General features: G+C 39.4%; 1 protein-coding gene across 1 annotated transcript in view; it reads left to right on the top strand.

Moving 5' to 3' along the window:
- The first annotated feature begins 934 nt into the window (after positions 1–934).
- Positions 935–20,206, top strand: part of DNAJC1 (DnaJ heat shock protein family (Hsp40) member C1) — a 250,305-nt gene continuing 231,033 nt past the window's right edge. Inside the window, 1 exon segment of the mRNA XM_033209707.1 lies at positions 935–1,334. Within this exon segment, the coding sequence (XP_033065598.1) occupies positions 1,113–1,334 (222 nt within the window). The 5' untranslated portion in view covers positions 935–1,112.

Here is a 20,206-nt window from a genome sequence, read left to right as displayed (position 1 = left end):
AATACAAAAAACTAGCCGGGCGACGAGGCGGGCGCCTGTAGTCCCAGCTACTCGGGAGGCTGAGGCAGGAGAATGGCGTAAACCGGGAGGCGGAGCTTGCAGTGAGCTGAGATCCGGCCACTGCACTCCAGCCTGGGTGGCCGAGCAAGACTCCGTCTCAAAAAAAAAAAAAAAAAAAAAAAAAAAAACGGAAACATCTCAACTGAGGTCTGTTTTCAAAGGAACCCCAACTGGAGGTGGGCTAAGGTGAATAAACTCCATTCCTCCTCCAACTATGATTGAGTCACCATTATTAACTGTTAATTCTACCAGGCCATTTTATGGTATTATACCTGTAAATCTTAATTCATAATTAGAAGTATACTTTTTGTTTTGGTTTGAATTCCTTTTCTACTCTACCTCTCTCTACTTACTAGATTTGCCCCTTTTAGAACCTGGTTCAACTTGTCCTGCCTTCTTTGCTAAAGGACTCATTAAATGCACGGAAGCCGTAATCAATTAATCAGGCTTCAAATATGCTTTTAGTGTTCGATAGCTGGGGGAGGGGCAGACAGTAGCTATTTCGGGGGAAGTCCACGAGGGGCGTTCCAGGTAAGATGCGTGATGGCTATAACCGTCCCTGTCTCTCAGCCCGTTTTGGCGCAGGTTCAGCTCCTCGACGCGCGCGACCGATTGAAAGGCATTTCACCTAGGCCCAGATCGGGGCGCCAGGCGTCCAGGCTTCCGGCCACGCCCCCTTCCCCGCGGTTGCTAGGAGACGTGATGTCACCGGAAGCGAGGCCTGGGATAGGCTGGGGCGAAGGGAAGCCTCTCCCCCTGTGCAGCCCAGGCGCCGGGCGCTGGCTTTCCAGCTGTGTGTAGGCCTGGGGGCGAGGGTCCGTGGAACGTAGCGCCGACTGCGGCCCCGCCCGCCCGCCCACCCGCTGGTCCGGCCGCAGGCTCCCGCCACCTTCGCGCTCAGTCTGGGGCCAGCCGCCTGGCGGGCCGCTCCGGTGCGCCTGCCCGCGCTTTTTCACTGACGGGCGCTGTTTCCCACAACCAGTGCCGCCCGCCACGTCCCAGCCCTCGGCCAACGGAGGTGCGCGGCGGGTGACCTTTCCGAGCCCAGCGCGATGACGGCTCTGTGCTCCTGGCCGGCACAGCTTCCTGGGCGCCGCCAGCTTGGGCTAATGCCGTTCCCGCCGCCGCAGCCGCGGACGCCGCTGCTGTGGCCGCTGCTGCTGCTGCTGGCCGCGGTGGCGCCGGCGCGCGGCTGGGAGAGCGGAGACCTGGAGTTGTTTGACTTGGTGGAGGAGGTGCAGCTCAACTTCTACCAGTTCCTCGGAGTGCAGCAGGTAAGCAAGGAGGCGCGCGGGGCCGGGCGGAGAGGGGCCGGGGCAGGCGGCAGGCGACCCCGGTTCCTCAGAGAGAGTCGGACACGGAGGGCAGGGCTCGGTCACCCCAGGCTCTGGCTGCCCTCACCCCGGGGTACCGGGGTCCTCAGCCTCGGAAGGACGTGTCCGTCTTCCCCAGATCCTTACTCCTGCTTCAACTTTTCTAGTCCCAGCCCCAGTGACAGGCTGGACGACGCCACTTGCCTGGGGTGGCGATGCCTTCTCTCTGCTCCGGCGTTCTGGGGAACAGCCTTCCCCCTCCAGCTGTGCTGGAGGAAGAAGGAAGAGTGGTGTGGGTAGACTTTTTTTTTTTTTTTTAATTTAACACCTACCGTTTGCCTTCCTGTCCCCCTGAATGTGAGAAAGAGCAGCCGCTTCTCTAAATTGTCATCTTCCACAGAGACTTACCCTCATCCTTATTCTTATTTCAGCTGCCTCTCCTCCTCTTCCCTTCTGGGAAAGTAGGAATGCACTGTGGCCAGTGTCTGTGTTGCAGAAGTTTTTCTTACCTCGTCCTTGGACATCTTTTTTAGCCTGTTAGATAGATGTTTCTTTCGCACTTTAGAAATCTGGAGGAATTTGAAGCCTCTACCAGGTTGGAGGTGTTAAGTTTTTTGGGCAGCAGAGGACTTGGGGTGCGATTGGAAGAGAAGCCCCCAACCAGTAATGTAAGAATGGGTTCCCCCGCCCGTTTCCTTTTGTTTCATTTAGTTTTCTTTTTTAGCTTGAGACATTAACTTGTAAAATCCTTCTGTTGCTTTTTAGTTCTACCGTTGAGGGTGGTTGAGTGAGGGTAGATATCCAGTCTCTACCTGAAGCCTCGCGCGAAGGAGAAGATAACATTTCGCTGATTTCAGGCTTACGGGGTGAAAAATGTACATTTCACACTATCTGATTGAGCCCTTCGTACAATGCTTTGAATAGTTATGGGAGTAAAAAATTAATGTTTACAATAGTTGTCATTCAAGGCACACTTCACATGACTAGATATGAAATGCACATCCCCCTCCCCCATAGGTTATCATAAATGTGGGTGAACTATTCAACTTTTACTGAATTTTAATTTTCAAACATTGCATTTTCATTCCATCACTGAATATAAACTTACTAGGTTGCCGGGGTACCATGAGTCTAACAGTTTTTTTATTTTTGTAAGAGTTATAAAGTATAGGCATGTCACACTTCAGATTTCATATGTGCAAGCAACTTTGTAATAACTATTTGTGATCTGTTACCTGGTGCCCCTCCCTGCTCATAGAGACACTATACATCTCATTTTCAAAGCAAATGATGATGGAGTATGTGTAAAAATAATTAGTGAAACTCTAACTCTGATGACTTTTAAGAATTTCTTTAATACTGGGAATAATTAGAATTTATCATCATTGATTACATTCTTTAGGTAAAGAGAATCTTAAACATAACCTATCCAAAAATCTTGAAGATCCAGTTATTCATGAAAAATTCAGTGCCTTTAATTTAAGACAGCAGAAATTTAATAGCAGTTTAAAATTTAGATTATGTAATCTAGCTTTGCCTGTGAACTCACATAGAATTTTCATTTATAATTTCATGTAACTTGATTTGCATAGTTAGTTAGGCAGTGTGAACATCCAGAGCACTTGACTTTCTGGGCAAAGATGAGAAAATAAAGAAGCATGGATAATCAAGAAGATTCTTTGTCAAGGTAGAATCTGAAAAGAAGATTATTTTATTATTTTTAAGCTGTGTTTCTCTATACAGCTGTATTGAAATTGGAAAGAATGCAGGAGAGGCCGGGCGCGGTGGCTCAAGCCTGTAATCCCAGCACTTTGGGAGGCCGAGACGGGCGGATCACGAGGTCAGGAGATCGAGACCATCCTGGCTAACACGGTGAAACCCCATCTCTACTAAAAAATACAAAAAAACTAGCCGGGCGAGGTGGCGGGCCCCTGTAGTCCCAGCTACTCCGGAGGCTGAGGCAGGAGAATGGCGTGAACCCGGGAGGCGGAGCTTGTGGTGAGCTGAGATGCGGCCACTGCACTCCAGCCTGGGCAATAGAGCAAGACTCCGTCTCAAAAAAAAAAAAAAAAAAAAAGAATGCAGGAGAAATTTTTTTCTGTCCAAGCAGAGAAACTGAATGGAACAAGTTTTTTTTTTTACGTTGAATCTTAACTTTGTTAGATGACTTTCAGGGACCAGAAATTTGGTGGAAACAAATGCAACCTGTCCAAGGTCTTTCGTGTGTGATTTTCAAGCCAGAACCATTTGGTGACTAGCCAAACATGAGGGACCAGAACAAAGTAGGTAGGCTACTGAAAGTGGTGACCAGGCTCTATGCACTAATCTCTTCTTGTTCAAGCAACAGAGATGTATTTGGTGCCTATTGGATTTTAAGCATTGGGAATTGGCCTTTATATAAAACAAAACCCCTAACCTTATAGTTCAGTAGGGAGAAACAGACAGTAAACAACCAAATAAGTGAATATAAATGTTATATGGTCAGAGAAGGCCTCTGAGAGAAGTTAGGGAGTAAGCCATGTGGGTAATTGTGTCGTAGGCCATTTGGGCTGTCATAGCAAAATGCCATAAACTGGATAGCTTTTCAACAGCAGAACTTGATTTCTCACAATTCTGGAGGCTGGAAAATCCAAGATGAAGGCACTGGCAGATTCTGTGTCTGATGAGGGCCTTCTGGTTCATAGATAGCACCTTGTTGCTGTGTCCTCACGTGGTGGTACGGACAGGCAGCTCTCTGGGGCTTCTTTTATAAGGAAACTAATCTCATCCATTAGGACTCCACCTTCATGATATAATCACCTTACAGAGGCCCCACCTTGTATTACTGTCACATTGGGGATTAGATTTCAACACAGGAATTTTGAGGGACAAAAGCATTCAGACCATAGCATAGTGGAAGGGCATTCCAATAAGCACAAAAGCCAGGAGGCGGGAGCTTGCTTAGTGTTTGAGGAATAGCAAGGCAGGCAGTATGGCAGGAGCAGAGTGATCAAGGAGAACAGTAATAGGAGACGAGATCTGAGTCATAGGTGGTAAGGGAAGACCATGTAGGGCTTTGTAGGCCATTGTAAGGACTTCGGCTTTTACTTATAAGTAAGTTGGGGGAGGCCGTGTTTGAACAGAAAAGATACATGATTTGACTTGAATTTCAAAATGATCTCTTTAGTGTACTGAGTATAGTCTGTGAGGATTCTGGATTTAATTTCAACATAGAGTGAACAGAATTTTACTGATGGCTTGAATGTGGTAGGTGAGAGAAAAAGAGAAATTGAAGATAATTCTAAAGATGTTGGCTTCAGTAACTGGAAGGGTGCAATTGCCATTTATTGAGATGGAGAAACCTGGACTAGGAGCCTGGTTTGGAGAACATCAGGAATTTGGTTTTTGGACATGCTAAATTTGGGGTGTCTATTAAACATTGAAGTTGAGCTGGTATGTCGGCAATTGGTTATTCAGGTGTAGAGTTACAAGAAGAAATGTTTGGGCCAAAGATAGGAATTTGGGAGTCTGAGGCACTTAGACAGTAACTTGAAGCAACAAAACTGGATGAGTTCACCAAGGGAATGAATGTAAAAGAGAAGAGAAGAGATCTGGGAGCTAAGCCTTGGGGATTCCAGACTTTAAGAGTCAAGGAGCTGGGTGCGGTGGCTCACGCCTGTAATCCCAGCACTTTGGGAGGCTGAGGCAGGTGGATCACCAGGTCAGGAGTTCAACACCAGCCTGGTCAATGTGGTGAAACCCCATTTCTACTAAAAAGATAAAAATTAGCTGGGCGTGGTGGCAGGCGCCTATAATGCCAGCTACTCGGGAGGCTGAGGTAGAGAATGGGTTGAACCCAGGAGTCGGAGTTTGCAGTGAGCCAAGATCGTGCCACTGCCCTCCAGCCTGGGTGACAGAGCGAGACTCCGTCTCAAAAGAAAAAAAGGAGTCAGGGAGATGGAGGGGAATCAACAAAGGATATGAGCAGGAATGGCCAGTAAGGTAGGAGGCGAGCCAAGACAAGGTTCTCTCAAGTCAAGTGGAAAAGTGTTTCAACGAGAAAGGGGTCAGCTGGGTTAAATGATGATGATGATTCAAATAAGATGAGCTCTGAGATTTCACTGTTGGAATTAACCGTATGGAGGTCACAGGCTACCTTAGTAAGAATTGTTTCAGTGAAGTGGTGAGATCAGTAGTCTGGATAGATTGGGTTCAGGAGAGAGTGAAAGGGAAGAATTGGAGACAATTAATATAGAACATTATTTTGAGATATCCATATCCTAAACTAGAAACTAGAGATAGTAGTGACTGACTGTGGCATCTTCTTTATCCCCTTATCCACCAGGTCTAAGGTAATTCAGTTACTCTCTAAGCTCTATAATTTGAATAGCAGATGACTTAGAACTTGGACCAGACCACCTTATGACCTTGGACAAGTTAGTTGCCTCATTTTTAGAATAGATGGTAGCTTTTCATTTTCTTCATAGTAAGGCACAAAGTAGACTCCTAAATATTTATTAAATCAAACATTATAAACATTGTAACTAAAGGTAAACTGTAATTCCCAAACAAGTAGTTGCTTGACAGTTTTTACTCAACAGATTTTACTTCAAATGTAATCTTTCACAGCCTTCAGGCAGCAGAAGAATCTCCTTCCATGTATTCTTAGATTTCAAGTCCTTTCTAGAAGTCTAGAAAGGGGTTGCAGAAGTCTTTGTTGAGGGTTATATACAGTTGACTTATTAGTCATTCATACTGTTTTTAGAATGACTTTAATAATAGTGCATTCCAGTTTGGGTATTGCGTCTTTTCAGAGGATATGGGGGGAAGATGAGAGAGGAGTGTAGGAAAAAAGATGTGCTTGAAAGATCTTTTGTTACCAACTTAAATTATAGGTTCCTGCACAGTATTTGTATTTTGTGTAACAGCACCTGCTTCTCAGACATCTGTACTTATTGTGAGGTCACTGGCAATTCTGTATTTCTTTTTCTTTTTTCTTTTTTCTTTTTCTTTTTTGAAATGGAGTCTCACTCTGTTGCCCGTGCTGGAGTGCAGTGGCGTGATCTCGGCTCACTGCAACCTCTGCCTCCTAGGTTCAAGCAATTCTCCTGCCTCAGCCTCCCAAGTAGCTGGGACTACAGGCACCTGCCACCATGCCTGACTAATTTTGTATTTTTAGTAGAGATGGGGTTTTGCCATGTTGGTCAGGCCGATCTTGAACTCCTGACCTCAGGTGATCCACCCACCTCAGACTCCCAAAGTGCTGGGATGACAGGCGTGAGCCACTGCGCCCGGCCTCTGTGTTTCTTTTAATTGTCTTTTGGGACCATGACTTTCCTTATCCTTTGTACAGTAATTCTAGCCGACAGTAAACACTTCATATCATTCAAAAAATCTGTGAATTGAAATAATGACAAGCTAAATTATCTTAAATTTTGTAGTATTTGCTTTATGTTGAAGTCAGAGTTGTCTTCATGGTGCCAGTCAGTCATTATACTTCTGTTTATATAGCTAGAAAATGTGCTTCATTCTCTTTCTCTCGTGTTTTGTAACTAAATCCTTATATTCAAATGAATGCCGAAACTTGGTTAACAGAAGAAAAGCAGAACAGTAATGTGCTTATAAAATATTTGGATTTTAGTTTTTAAGTAGGAATTAATATACCTTGTAAGCTTATTCAGTCTGTATTTTCAAATGTACAGATTAGCCATCCTGTTTAGAGGAGGGACAATTATTGCCCATTCATCCGTGCCCCATGGTGGGGAGGAACTTCCCTAAAAAAACACTGCTGATCACTAGACCCATCTCTCACATCTTTCCATGGCGGTGTGAGTTACCTTGCTGGAGGGTGATTGCCTTTGCTCTGTTTTGCTTGATTAGAAGAGCTAATCAGTCAGAAAGCTATGAGCAGTGGGAATCAGTCTTTTTGCACCTCTCTGCCAAGACCAGTAAGGCAATTATCCTAACCAGACTTACCCTTGAGCATACTGTCTCAAAGTCTAGATTGTAGAGCAGAGGGCACAAATTGCTAGCAAGCCCGTTTGGCCGTCACATCTAACCTGTATTCTTCAATAGCTGTTATCAGTTATAAAGGTGATAGTTCATCTCTTGTCTGCCTGACTCCTGTGTCCACTCAGTTTTTTGGATGGGAAAAACGAGTTAATGGGGCCTCCCCAAAGCCCATCACAGTCCTTGTTAGAAATGAAGATGATGGGCCGGGCGCGGTGGCTCAAGCCTGTAATCCCAGCACTTTGGGAGGCCGAGACGGGCGGATCACGAGGTCAGGAGATCGAGACCATCCTGGCTAACACGGTGAAACCCCGTCTCTACTAAAAAAATACAAAATTAGCCGGGCGAGATGGCGGGCGCCTGTAGTCCCAGCTACTCGGGAGGCTGAGGCGAGAGAATGGCGTAAACCCGGGAGGCGGAGCTTGCAGTGAGCTGAGATCCGGCCACTGCACTCCAGCCTGGGCGACAGAGCGAGACTCCGTCTCAAAAAAAAAAAAAAAAAAAAAAAAGAAATGAAGATGATGATTTCATTCATGAATGACAGTGAATTTGTACTGTGATTATCAATTTTCTCCGGTGATTCTTGTGGTGGAATCCACTGAGCTTGTGGTGTTGAGTGTAGTTCAGTCATTCTCTGTTGAGTCTATTCCTTTGTACATGTGGGTTGTGTAATAATAGCTTCCCCATTTTTATTGTAGAATCCATTTTTTTTTTAATTTGGAGAAAGAGATACACAAAATCTAGAATGGTAGATAACCTTTCAGTCATTTATATTTCTTATGTAGGCATGCATAGAGTCAGAGCTGAATAAGTACTTGTTTAATTGTATACATCTTTGCATCAGATCGAATTTTCATAGAATTAGTTATCTTATGTACACACTCTTTGTGATATGGTAGTGTAGTTTAGTGGAAGATGCCTGAGCCAATTTTATGGGATAAAGCAAGTCTATTGTGAAAATTTTTTCACCTATAATCTAGAACTGATGGAACAGAGACTTTTAGTTTTAAGTTTCCTTTTTCCTTTTATGCTAGTCTCAGTTTTTTCTTTACTCTAATTATGAGAACAGTCTTAGAATATTTTATCTTTTGTTATTCATAGATAATAGCCTAAGTGGAACTGGGAAAGTGGAATTGGCTTCTGCTATTACAATTATTCCTAGAAATATATTCTAAAATATTATATGAGTCACCATTTAACCTAGTGATTGGTTTAATGTGGTAAATTTCAAAATCATATTTTATTCGATGTTGATAATAAAACAGAGGTTAAGGTTATTTGACTTGATTGCTGGGAGGAGAATTTATATGGCAATTGTAAGTAGTGCCAATGAAAGTTGTTTGATAAAATGCCTAGTATCTATACTAAACCTTTTCTCAGCTTTGTTATGCTCTCTCTCAATGAACTTCTTATTCCATGAATGGTACTATGTGACTTTCAGAACTGTTTTCTAATGTGGGCATTGTTGGGTCTATTTAGACAGTACTGATACCAGTTAATTCCACCTAGTTAAAAACAATTCCAGAGCCTTTCTTACAGAGTTATACAAAGATAAAGGAATTGCAGTGGAAAGAGAGATTTCTGATTGGATGAAGCAGGACCCTAGATCATTTTATAATGAAGTTACAGTCATATTTTCAAAAATCTTTATTTTCATCAAAACACTTAATTGTAAAAGATGGGCCCTATACTAATGAATGTGAAAATATGCTTACATGTTTTAAATAGCAGCATAGTATTTCATTTTAAGAACTGAATAGTTGATATTTGAGTATTACTTATATTTACTGAAATTTTTTGTCTAAGAGTGTCATTAGGACCTAATAAGAAATTTAATCTAGAATTTATGTTTTATTCCCCGTCTTAAGTAATACTAAATTACGCAAGGTTAGGATTCATTCACCATATTTGATAAGTATTTCTGATTATGTCATCCAGCAACTGAAATCTCATATGTAACCAGGCATATTGCAAAAGCAAGGGCATGCCACATTCTACATTTTTGTTAGAATGTGTGTATAAAACAGTGTACTTCATTATCAGATGGATGCCTGTTTTATTGCTACTGAGGCAGTAGGCATTAAGCTCTGTGCAGCTACACAGTTAACTAATAGTATTTGAGTTGTTTATTATTAAAGCTAAGAGTCTAAGATCAAGAATTAAAGGACATGCCATAGTATATGCAGCAGCATTAAAATGGAGAAAAGCAACATTAAGATGCCACTAAGAGCAAATACTAGAATTCTGAAAGGTAGTAATATCCTTGGTTAAACACATTCTGGACTACATACAAATCCTGGTTATGGAAGAAACAAGAATTTCATTATTTTTATTTATTTATTCATTTTTTTATTGTACTTTAAGTTCTAGGGTACATGTGCACAGCGTGCAGTTTTGTTACGTATGTATACATGTGCCATGTTGGTGTGCTACACCCATTAACTCGTCATTTACATTATATATATCACCTAATGCTCTCCCTCCCCACTCCTCTCACCCCACGACAGGCCCCGGTGGATGATGTTCCCCTTCCTGTGTCCAGGTGATCTCATTTTTCATTTCCCACCTATGAGTGAGAACATGCGGTGTTTGGTTTTCTGTTCTTGCAATAGTTTGCTGAGAATGATGGTTTCCAACTGCATCCATGTCCCTACAAAGGACACGAACTCATCCTTTTTTATGGCTGCATAGTATTCCATGGTGTATATGTGCCACATTTTCTTAATTCAGTCTGTCATTGACGGACATTTGGGTTGGTTCCAAATCTTTGCTGTTGTGAGTAGTGCCACAATAAACATACGTGTGCATGTGTCTTTATAGCAGCATGATTTATAATCCTTTGGGTATATACCCAGTAATGGGATGACTGGGTCAAATGGTATTTCTAGTTCTAGATCCTTGAGGAATCACCACACTGTCTTCCACAATGGTTGAACTAGTTTACACTCCCACCAACAGTGTAAAAGAGGAACAAGAATTTTAAACTGTTACATGAGACCCAACTGTGGCATGTATAGTGAACAGTAGTCAAAATGAGTTATGACCAGAAAGAAAAAGATCATTGTTGCCATTTACTGGGAAAGTATGAATAGACTGTGAAGAAATCTTAGGGTCCATACACATGAGGAAGGTAGAAACTTCTTATTTCTAGTCAATCCTTAAGGACTTTATTTATACCATTAAAACAGGTCAGGTTAAGGAATCTATTCCATGACCAACTGAATTTATACATTAAAAAGAAACCTCTGACTTTTAGAAAAGTTTTTTAAATTGCAAATCTTATTAATAGTTATTTTCAATCACCACACTTTTCGTTAACAGATAAGATTACTATTTAGGTTCTTTTCTGACTTTAAGTGGTGTTTTGTATTAATAATTGGTGATTAAATTTGATTTGTGGAAGTTAACATGTATAAATATATATAATATATTAATATATAATATATGTAAGTGTATATAATATAAACATATATAAAGTAGGAAGTCTGGAAATTGTGATTTAAGTATATCATACAATATTTCTGTATGGATCTTTTATATGTAGTAGGAAATAGACTTCTTGTATTTAAAGCATTTTAGTTTAGACATTTGGTAAAGTTCAAATGACAGCCATGTTGTGCAGTTCTGTAGTAGTTTTAAACAATCAATGTGTGACTTTTTGTATCACCCATTTGGAAGTACATAAGATTTAACTTAAAGTAAATTAGATTGATTTTGCAAGTGTTTATTGTGGAAAGCTTCACAGTTTTTCAACATGCTGCCATCTCTTAAAACGTCACTGAAGCTTCTTTTTTTTTGAATTGCCTTCAAAGCTTGCAGCATATTCTTCACATTAGCCTCATTAGTAGTACATCTCAAAGTTGGGTTTGGTTTTTGGCTATAGCAAGTAGTCATTTGGAGCTAAATTTGGTGACTAAATTAGGTTAGGAAGCTCGGGTAAATAGTTTGTATTGATGAAAAGATCTGAATATAATTTTCATGTAATGCTTACAGACTGCCTTGAGGACTGTTCTCAAAGAAAAGTTACAGAGAAGTTTTGAGTGATATTGACACAAAGTAATAAATCTGTAGCTTCACAAGGCAATAGAATGTGTTAGAGTAAATGACTCTTGGACTACTTATTACTTTGTGGGTAGCAATTTTTTTAAAAAAAAGTTTGCTTGCAGGATAAAAATGTGTAAATAAAAGTGATCTTAATTTTAGAGAAGTGGGAAAATATAGAGCTAGAAGAAAATATTTCAATTATCTGCTTTTAATATTAACAAAGATCATGATAGTATTCATTATATATTTCTATAATAAAGCAAGTTAAAACCGAGTGGTAGAGGAATTAGAATAAATGTTAGAGGCAGTAGCTGAGAATACCACTGAGGAAGAAAGCAGGATATACACAGAGAGAAACAGATACAGAAAAATGCATAAATACAAATATAAATGAAAATGGAGTAATATCTCCATCTTGTGGCCTTCTTTGGATATTGCCATTAAAAATGTTGAGGGGTTGTGTTTTCACAACTGTAGGCATAAGTAAGAATAAAATATGAGACAGGCAGAAACAAAATGTGAGTCAGAGAGTTCTTGCAGTATTTTGCAGGGACTTTTAAGACCGAGCTTCCCAGTTGGTGTGCTGCAAGCAAGTGTGCTGAGATAGTGATGCCCTCCCTTGAGCAGCTGTAACAGTTTACTCCCGTGTGTCTTACAATTTTCTGTAATGTGCCATGGTATGAAAGAGGTTGGGAAAACACTGCTAAGGCATGCAGTTCTGATGCTTTTCTTCCAGGGGAAGATTGATTGATTGATTGATTGATTGATTGATTTTTTTTTTTATTTGTTTTTTGAGACAAAGTCTCGCTCTGTCATCCAGGCTGGAGTGCAGTGGTGCAATCTTGGCTCACTGCAGCCTCTGCCTCCCCAGTCCACGCCATTCTCCTGCCTCAGCCTCCCGAGTAGCTGGGACTACAGGCGCCCGCCATGACGCCCGGCTAATTTTTTGTATTTTTAGTAGAGACGGGATTTCACCGTGTTTGCCAGGATGGTCTCGATCTCCTGACCTTGTGATCTGCCCGCCTCAGCCTCCCAAAGTGCTGGGATTACAGGCGTGAGCCACCGTGCCTGGCCCCAGGGGAAGATTTATGAGAGAGAGAGGGTGCGTGTGTGTGTGTGTATGCATTTATATACTTACAAGTATGTGTGTATAGTAAATATATTTATAAATTTATGAGTATGTAGACTGAGTATATAAATTTATGAGTATAAAATGTTTAGCTTGTAAAGTATATATATGGTAAATATAAAAGTATATATGTAAATACAAAATTGTTTTATAATATTAGTCTTATCAAAATATTTCCTAAAGGTCTTTGTTTAGCTGTCACAGAAACAAAAGTATTGTTTAATGTATGGGCAAGGGAATTTAGATAGAGACGGAATCAATAAGTCTTTGATTAATTAGCATTCTTTACCTGATTACTTACCCTGGATGTCAGAATGGCCATTAAATGTTACCAAAGTTTGCAATAACTCTAGAGTGATACTTTAATGAGCTGTAACCATCTGCTGTATGAAGAGGATACAAATGACTTTGAAATGTGTAAGTGTTCAAATTCTGGGTAGTCTGAAGTAATATTTTGTGACACTAGAGGATAAGATAATATTTTACATACAAATCTTGACTGGTGGATATTTCAGATTTTTGACAGCTGACAGACTCTTTCAAGCCATTGATCCCTCAGAGCAGCACTGTGCAATAGATAAATGATACAAAACACAGAGGTGATGCTAAATTTTCTAAAAGTTATATTTAAGAATGTAAAAAACAGGTGAAATTAATTTTTTTTCTTTTTGAAATGGAGTCTTGCTCTGTTGCCCAGGCTGGAGTGCAGTGGCACAGTCTCTGCTCACTGCAACCTCCTCCTCCTGGATTCAAGCGATTCTTCTGCTTCAGCCTCCCTAGTGGCTGGGATTACAGGAGTGCACCACCATGCCCAGCCTGAAATTAATTTTGATAATGTATTTTATTTAACCCAATATACTAAAATATTATTCCAACATGGAATCACATTTTCAAAAATTATTATTATTTTTTGAGACAGAGTCTGGCTCTATCCCCCAGGCTGCAGTGCATTGGTACGATCTTGGCTCACTGCAACCTCCGCCTCCCGGGTTCAAGCAATTCTCCTATCTCAGTCTCCCAAGTAACTGAGAGTATGGGCACATGCCACCATGCCCGGCTAATTTTTGTATTTTTAGTAGAGACAGGGTTTCAACATACTGGTCAAGCTGGTCTCGAACTCCTGATATCAGGTGATCCACCCACCTTGCCTCCCAGAGTGCTGGGATTACAGGCATGAGCCATCATGCCCAGCCAAAAATTATTAATGAAATATTTCACATTTTAGCTTTTTGTACTAAGTCAGCAAAATCCATGTGTGTTTTACGTTTATACTTCTAGCACACCTTAATTTGGAAGCGAAATTTTGATTGAAAATACTTTATCTGTATTGAGATTTCATAAGGCATATAGCTAACAAGTAGATTCACATACCCAAATCGTTGTAAGCAAAAGTTTCCAGTAACTGAATAGAATATCAGTTTTTCAATTTAAATATAAATTAATTAAAATTCAAATTTTGGTTTCTCAGTTGTACTGTCACATTTTAAGTGCTTAAATATGTCTAATGCTTATTGGATAGCGTACATTGGATAGCCTTAGGGAATTAACATTTCTGTATTGTGTAGATATAGCTAAATGTTTTTGGGTAAAATCACTGATTATTGTTTCTATTTTGTTAGGGATATAGTTTGTAGTTTTCGTATTTTTTTAAACCCAGTAGCTTTTGTTGTTTTGTTTTCAGGTTGTTCCAATTGTGCTAGCGATCATATTCCTAGTTAGTTATCTATACTATACATTTTGACCATACTTTGTTCTGTAAAGGCTATTGATAAAAAGTTCATGCTGTTCTAGGAACATTGGTTGTCTGAACTTCCATGCATAGGCTTGTCTGCTAAGGGTGGTTTCAGGTAATCACTTCAATTAAAGTTGGTCATTTGCTTTTGCTAGCTCATCTATTATATTTTATAATTCTTTAAGTGTTAATTATTAACTTAATATATAGGTCTTTAGTGATATTTTGATCAAGAAATCACCAGAGTTCCTATTTTGTAGTTTTAGCTTTCAGGGTGCCCATTCTCCCTGTTCTGAAACTCATCCATCTTCTGTATTGCTAGCTATGAAATATTCACTATATTCTCTCCTGTCATCTATTTTGATTACTATAGTATCTTTAATTAAATGATTTTAAAAAGAGATTGCTAGATGCTTTTCTGTTTGTGTGCCAGTCTGTTGGCTCTTTATAATACCAGTCAGGGATTCTAACATCACCCTTTTTTACTAGCTGCCTCTGCTACCTTTTCATAGCTCCTAATGAGTACAGCTTTCCTTTGAACTGAATGATTAATTAGCGATCTTTTTGCCTTTACCTTTTGTAATTTCATAAATAGCTGAGAAAAAGAAGTAGATTTTACTGTTGACAGTTCTTACACATACTTAGCTCCTGTTATTTCAAATGGACCTGGTACATGCAGGAAATTGCACTGGTGTCCAAGATATTAAACATTCTATACTGAGGGAAAAACAACAACAAAACAAAAATTTTAAAACTGACAATAGAGTCCTGAAGTTGGTGGAGACCTCACGAATATCTCTTTCCTCATATAGGAGTCTGTTCTGTAGCACTCCCAGCAGATGGTCTTCTAGCCTGCTTGATGGTGTCTAACAATAGGGATTATGAAACAACCTGTTAAGTTTTTGTATAATACTACTCAGTGGAAATTTTATTGTTAAAGCCCAAATCATAATTCTTATCTCCTTTCAATGTACTCACTATCTTCTGGAGTACCCCTGAATGTACTACTTCTAAATAATTTTTCTGCATGCCTTAAAATAAAATGCACAAGGGAAATAATTATTTGTTGATTTTCTCCACACAGTAAGGTCTTTTTTTAAAAAATACAGCCAAACTGAGGGGCTATTTGTTTTCATTGTCTTTAGATATGTACCAAGGCCACCCGAAAGAAGACTCAAGCCGCCATAGTTATAGTTGTCTTGGCACTGCATTAGGCATGATTTGTGGTTACTATATACAATTCCCAGGGTTTATCAAAGTCAGCAATGGGAATTTTATGGAAGATTGAAAAATAAGATGATTTGTTATATGCCATCTTTGATAATAGAGGCCACAGAATAAACTTAATTAAAAATGTAGCCAGAAATTGCTATAGACTCTTGAAGCAGCACCCTTGTGTACAGTTGTGCAGTTTGTGTATCTGCTTCAAACCTGTCATTGTGTTATAAAAATGTTTTAGACTTTGGCATTGTTAAGAATTGCACATAGGTGGTTAAAATGTGAAGTAAATAATTTATCTTTGATAATTGAAATATTATTTCTGTAGGTGGAATTTTAATTTTCAGACCTGTCTTGAGTGTGAGTTTCTCTCTCCTCTCTCTTCACCTCTCCCTAGTGGTTTTATAGATGTTTTTACTCTTTTCTCTGAGACACCTAGGAAAGAACTAGGTCTTATATAGGTGGCTTAGGGCTCCCTCCTGAGGTTACACTGGGGCCATTGCAGATTCAGATACCAAGCCTGCAGGTCCCTTGGCCTGGTCTGGACTGTGGGGCTAAAACCATTGCCTCTTAACGTCTCAGATACATAATGTTTTATAAGTTGTAGCCTCGGGCAGTGTCCTTCTCACTGTTCACATTTTTTTTTCCCCACAGGTGGTGGATTGCCACTGCAGCCCCTGATTTCAAGCAGCAAGCCTGGCTGTGATCCCAGGCCTTTGTAGAGTACTTTTAGTCCTCATCACTCTATGGGAGTCAGACTTCTGGTTTCGTCTGCCTGCTTGTAGTCATGGAGCCCAGGAGGCCTATAGCTTAACCCCTATTTATTGCTGCAGGTTTTCATTTATTTTTGTCTATAGAGATGCTTAACAAGTTTTTGATCATGGCTATATGTTTATAATTTTCTCTCTTTAAATTTAACCTTGGTATATGTTTGGTGTGGGGTTTCGGAAGAAGTCCCTCAAATACTTAGAGTGCAGTTTTCGTGTTGGAACATTTTTAAAAGCTACATTTATTTTATAATATTATTTTTTAATGTTCATTTTCTTATTATCTGAGAACCTTTTGCCACTTATCCAGAACTGTGGTCAGGTTGTTTATTCACAGTGATTTAAGAGGCTGTTACTTAGGCATTGAAAGAGACAGTCTACCATTCCATCCCTGTTCCTTTCTGGCAACTGTTCCCAGACTTTATTCAAGTCTAGGGGATAAAACAGTCAAGTAGCATTTCTAAAATAATCAAATCCTGCAAGGTTTTGAATATAGTGATAAATAAGTCCATTATCTCAGAATGACATATATGTCCCTGTTATTAGAGATACCGAGAGGAGAGTCCTGAACTGTCGTGAAATTATTTAGAAAAATTTGCCAGGTGGGAAAAGAGATATTGAATCTTAGGTACGTGTCAGAAAAACTATGGGCTAGGGAAAATTAATCCTCCTAAAGTTAAATTATATGCAGGTAATTTCATGTTGACCCTTTATAAATATATTTCACTCACAAACCTCTTAAAAAGACTTTCTGGGCTAAATAACATTTTGTTTTCTTAAAATCAGTCTTTGGAGATTTACAAAACAAAACATAGGACAATGAGGCTAACCCTCACTAAAAACTGTTTTAATAATCAACTTAATGGACAATAGTAAAATTTTAGAATTCAATGGATATTAGCTTCATAGAGTTAAGTGTGATCCTTGATTGAAGTTATAAGCAGTTTATAGGGTACACATTTGGAATATACTTTAAATGATTTATTTTTAAGGAAAAAAATACATAATGCAAATTTACAAGAGAAGATAAAGGGCCCTTTCATTTTGGAATCATAGGATTTAGTCAGTTTTTGTATAATTTGAGGAGCACATTGATTTTTTAATTATTATATGCCTTTAATATTGAGTTGTTAATCTAAGAGAAGTCTTTTGAGGGTAACAACATGGAAAAGAACAGTGGTATAACGATCTTAAAAGGCATTTTTACTTATAGGCAGCTGATACGTTTCTAACATGGGTAACAGTACTCTGCACCAATCCTCAGTGTTTTTGTAACACAATAGAATATGCACAGCTACCTAGATTATGTTAAGAAATTTTGGTGGCCGGGCGCGGTGGCTCAAGCCTGTAATCCCAGCACTTTGGGAGGCCGAGACGGGCAGATCACGAGGTCAGGAGATCGAGACCATCCTGGCTAACACGGTGAAACCCCGTCTCTACTAAAAATACAAAAAACTAGCCGGGCGAAGTGGCGGTGCCTGTAGTCCCAGCTACTCGGGAGGCTGAGGCAGGAGAATGGCGTGAACCCGGGAGGCGGAGCTTGCAGTGAGCTGAGATCTGGCCACTGCACTCCAGCCTGGGTGACAGAGCGAGACTCCGTCTCAAAAAAAAGAAATTTTGATAATAAAGCCTGCTTTTCATGTTTGTTAATTCATTAGTTCTTTTTATAGTATTTCTGTAAAATAGTAAAGCATAGTAAAGAATGAGAAACAATCAAATTCTAATAATGAGTGTATTTGAATAAATTATGACACATTCTTGGTGTGCTGTGAAATTAGTAGTAATATATGTGAAAATGACATAGCAACATGGAAAATACTTACAATGTTAGTGAAAAAAAGCCAAATATCAAGTTGTATTCAGATTTTATTGTAATTTTGCAGGATTATATATGCACAAGGGCAAGACAGAAACATGGGCTAATGGGAAGAGTTTGAATTGTGGGACTGGTGGAATTTGGAAAGAGGAGTGTTGTACAATTAAAACACATTGGATAAATTAACAGATGTTTTCATGTTTATGAGATAAATCGTATGGATATTTTTAAAACTTTAACCTATAATCTATTGAAGGTTATAAAGGGGAAATTAAATAAGGTAATTTTTTTCAAACAGCCTGGGTTAAATGAAGTAGATTTGTTGTCTGTGTTCAATAAAAGTGCTTGCAAATATACTTACAGTAAGCTGTGGGTATAATTCTACATTCTGGTAAACACCATGTTATCCTGACCAAGAAAGCTTAACCCTGAGGATGAGACCACAGTTTAGTGCCTCTAATCTTTGTATTATGCTTCTGAATGCTTTTGTATATACTGTATCTGTTTAATTCAATATTGTAGATACTGCTGAACAACCAACTATATCATTATATTTACCCTTAAAATCCTCATAGTGCTTATAGGTTTAGAGCTGTGCTGTCCACCACTATAGCCACATATGGCTATAGAGCACTTGAAATGTGGCTAGACTAAGAACATTAATTTTACATTGTATTTGATTTTTAACTCACTTAAAATTTGAAAAGCTGAGGGAGTATAAAATGTTTTCCCATTAAACAATTTTATTGTTTGGATAGAACTATATTTCATTAATTTCACTTTAATCATCAAGAATTTGGCTTATGAATAGAGATGTATTGTTAAAAACTATACACTGGGCCGGGCGCCGTGGCTCACGCCCAATCCCAGCACTTTGGGAGGCCAAAGAGGGTGGGTCACTTGAGGTCAGGAGTTTGAGACCAGCCTGGCCAACATGGTGAAACCCCGTCTCTACTGAAAATACAAAAAATTATTTGGGTGTGGTGGCAGCTGCCTGTAATCCCAGCTACTCAGGAGGCTGAGGCAGGAGATTTGCTTGAACATGGGAGGCAGAGTTTGCAGTGAGCCGAGATGGCACCATTGCACTCCAGCCTGGGTGACAAGAGCAAGACTCCGTCTCAAGAAAAAAAAAAACAAAAACAAACAAAAAATTTCCCAGCCAAAGTGTTAGCAAACTGAATCTAGCAATGTATAAAATGGATTAAACACCATGATCAAGTGGAATTTATCTCAGGAATGCAAGATTGGTTTAGTACCTAAAAATTGTTTAATACAATATTACATATTTATAGAATAAAGAACAAAAAATATGATCATCCCAGATAGAGAATAAAACTTTTCAAAGACTCAAATATTCATTAATAATGAAAACTCTCAACAAACTAGGAATAGAAGGTAATTTCCTCAACCTAATAAAGAGAATCTAAAAACCTATCTGAATAGACACCTTACCCAAGAAGATATACAAATGCTAATAATATGCACATGAAAAGGTGCTCAATAGTAGTAGTTATTAAAGATATGCAAATTAAATCCATAAGGAGGTAACATATTATGCCCATTAGCATGGCTGTAATTAACATGGAGGACAGTAAAAAGCACTGGTGAGGATGTGGAAAAACTGGAATACTTACGCCTCGATGGTGGCAAGGTAAAATGCAACCACTTTGGAAAACAGTGTGGCAGTTTTTTTAATAAAAAAGTTAAACTTAATATTCATCTCAATTCCTTTTACGTATCCACAGAAGTGAAAATGTATGTCCACACAAAGACTTGTACATGAGTGTTCATAGCAGCATTATTCGTAATGTTAGCCAAAAATTGGAAACAATTCCAAATGCCTAGCCACCCTTGAATGGATAAACAAAATGTGGTGTATCCATTCAGTGCAATACTATTTAATATTTAGTAGAAAAAGAAAGAACTTCTGGGATAAACCACAACATGGATGAATTCCAAGAATATGTTAAGTGGAAGGATTCAGACTTAGAACAACTACATGTGTGATTTCAGTTATTCGAACTGTCCAGAAAAGGCAAATAATGTATAGAGATGGAAAGCAGGTGGCCAGGCACGGTGGCACACACCTGTAATCCCAGCACTTTGGGAGGCTGAGGCGAGTGGATTACTTGATGTCAG

Source organism: Trachypithecus francoisi, unplaced genomic scaffold (genome assembly GCF_009764315.1).
Source record: "Trachypithecus francoisi isolate TF-2019V2 unplaced genomic scaffold, Tfra_2.0 Lachesis_group9, whole genome shotgun sequence".
In the NCBI taxonomy this organism is placed as follows: Eukaryota; Metazoa; Chordata; class Mammalia; order Primates; family Cercopithecidae; genus Trachypithecus; species Trachypithecus francoisi.
The sequence above is the reverse complement of the archived record's forward strand: the minus strand, read 5'-3'. Positions and strand labels throughout refer to the sequence as shown.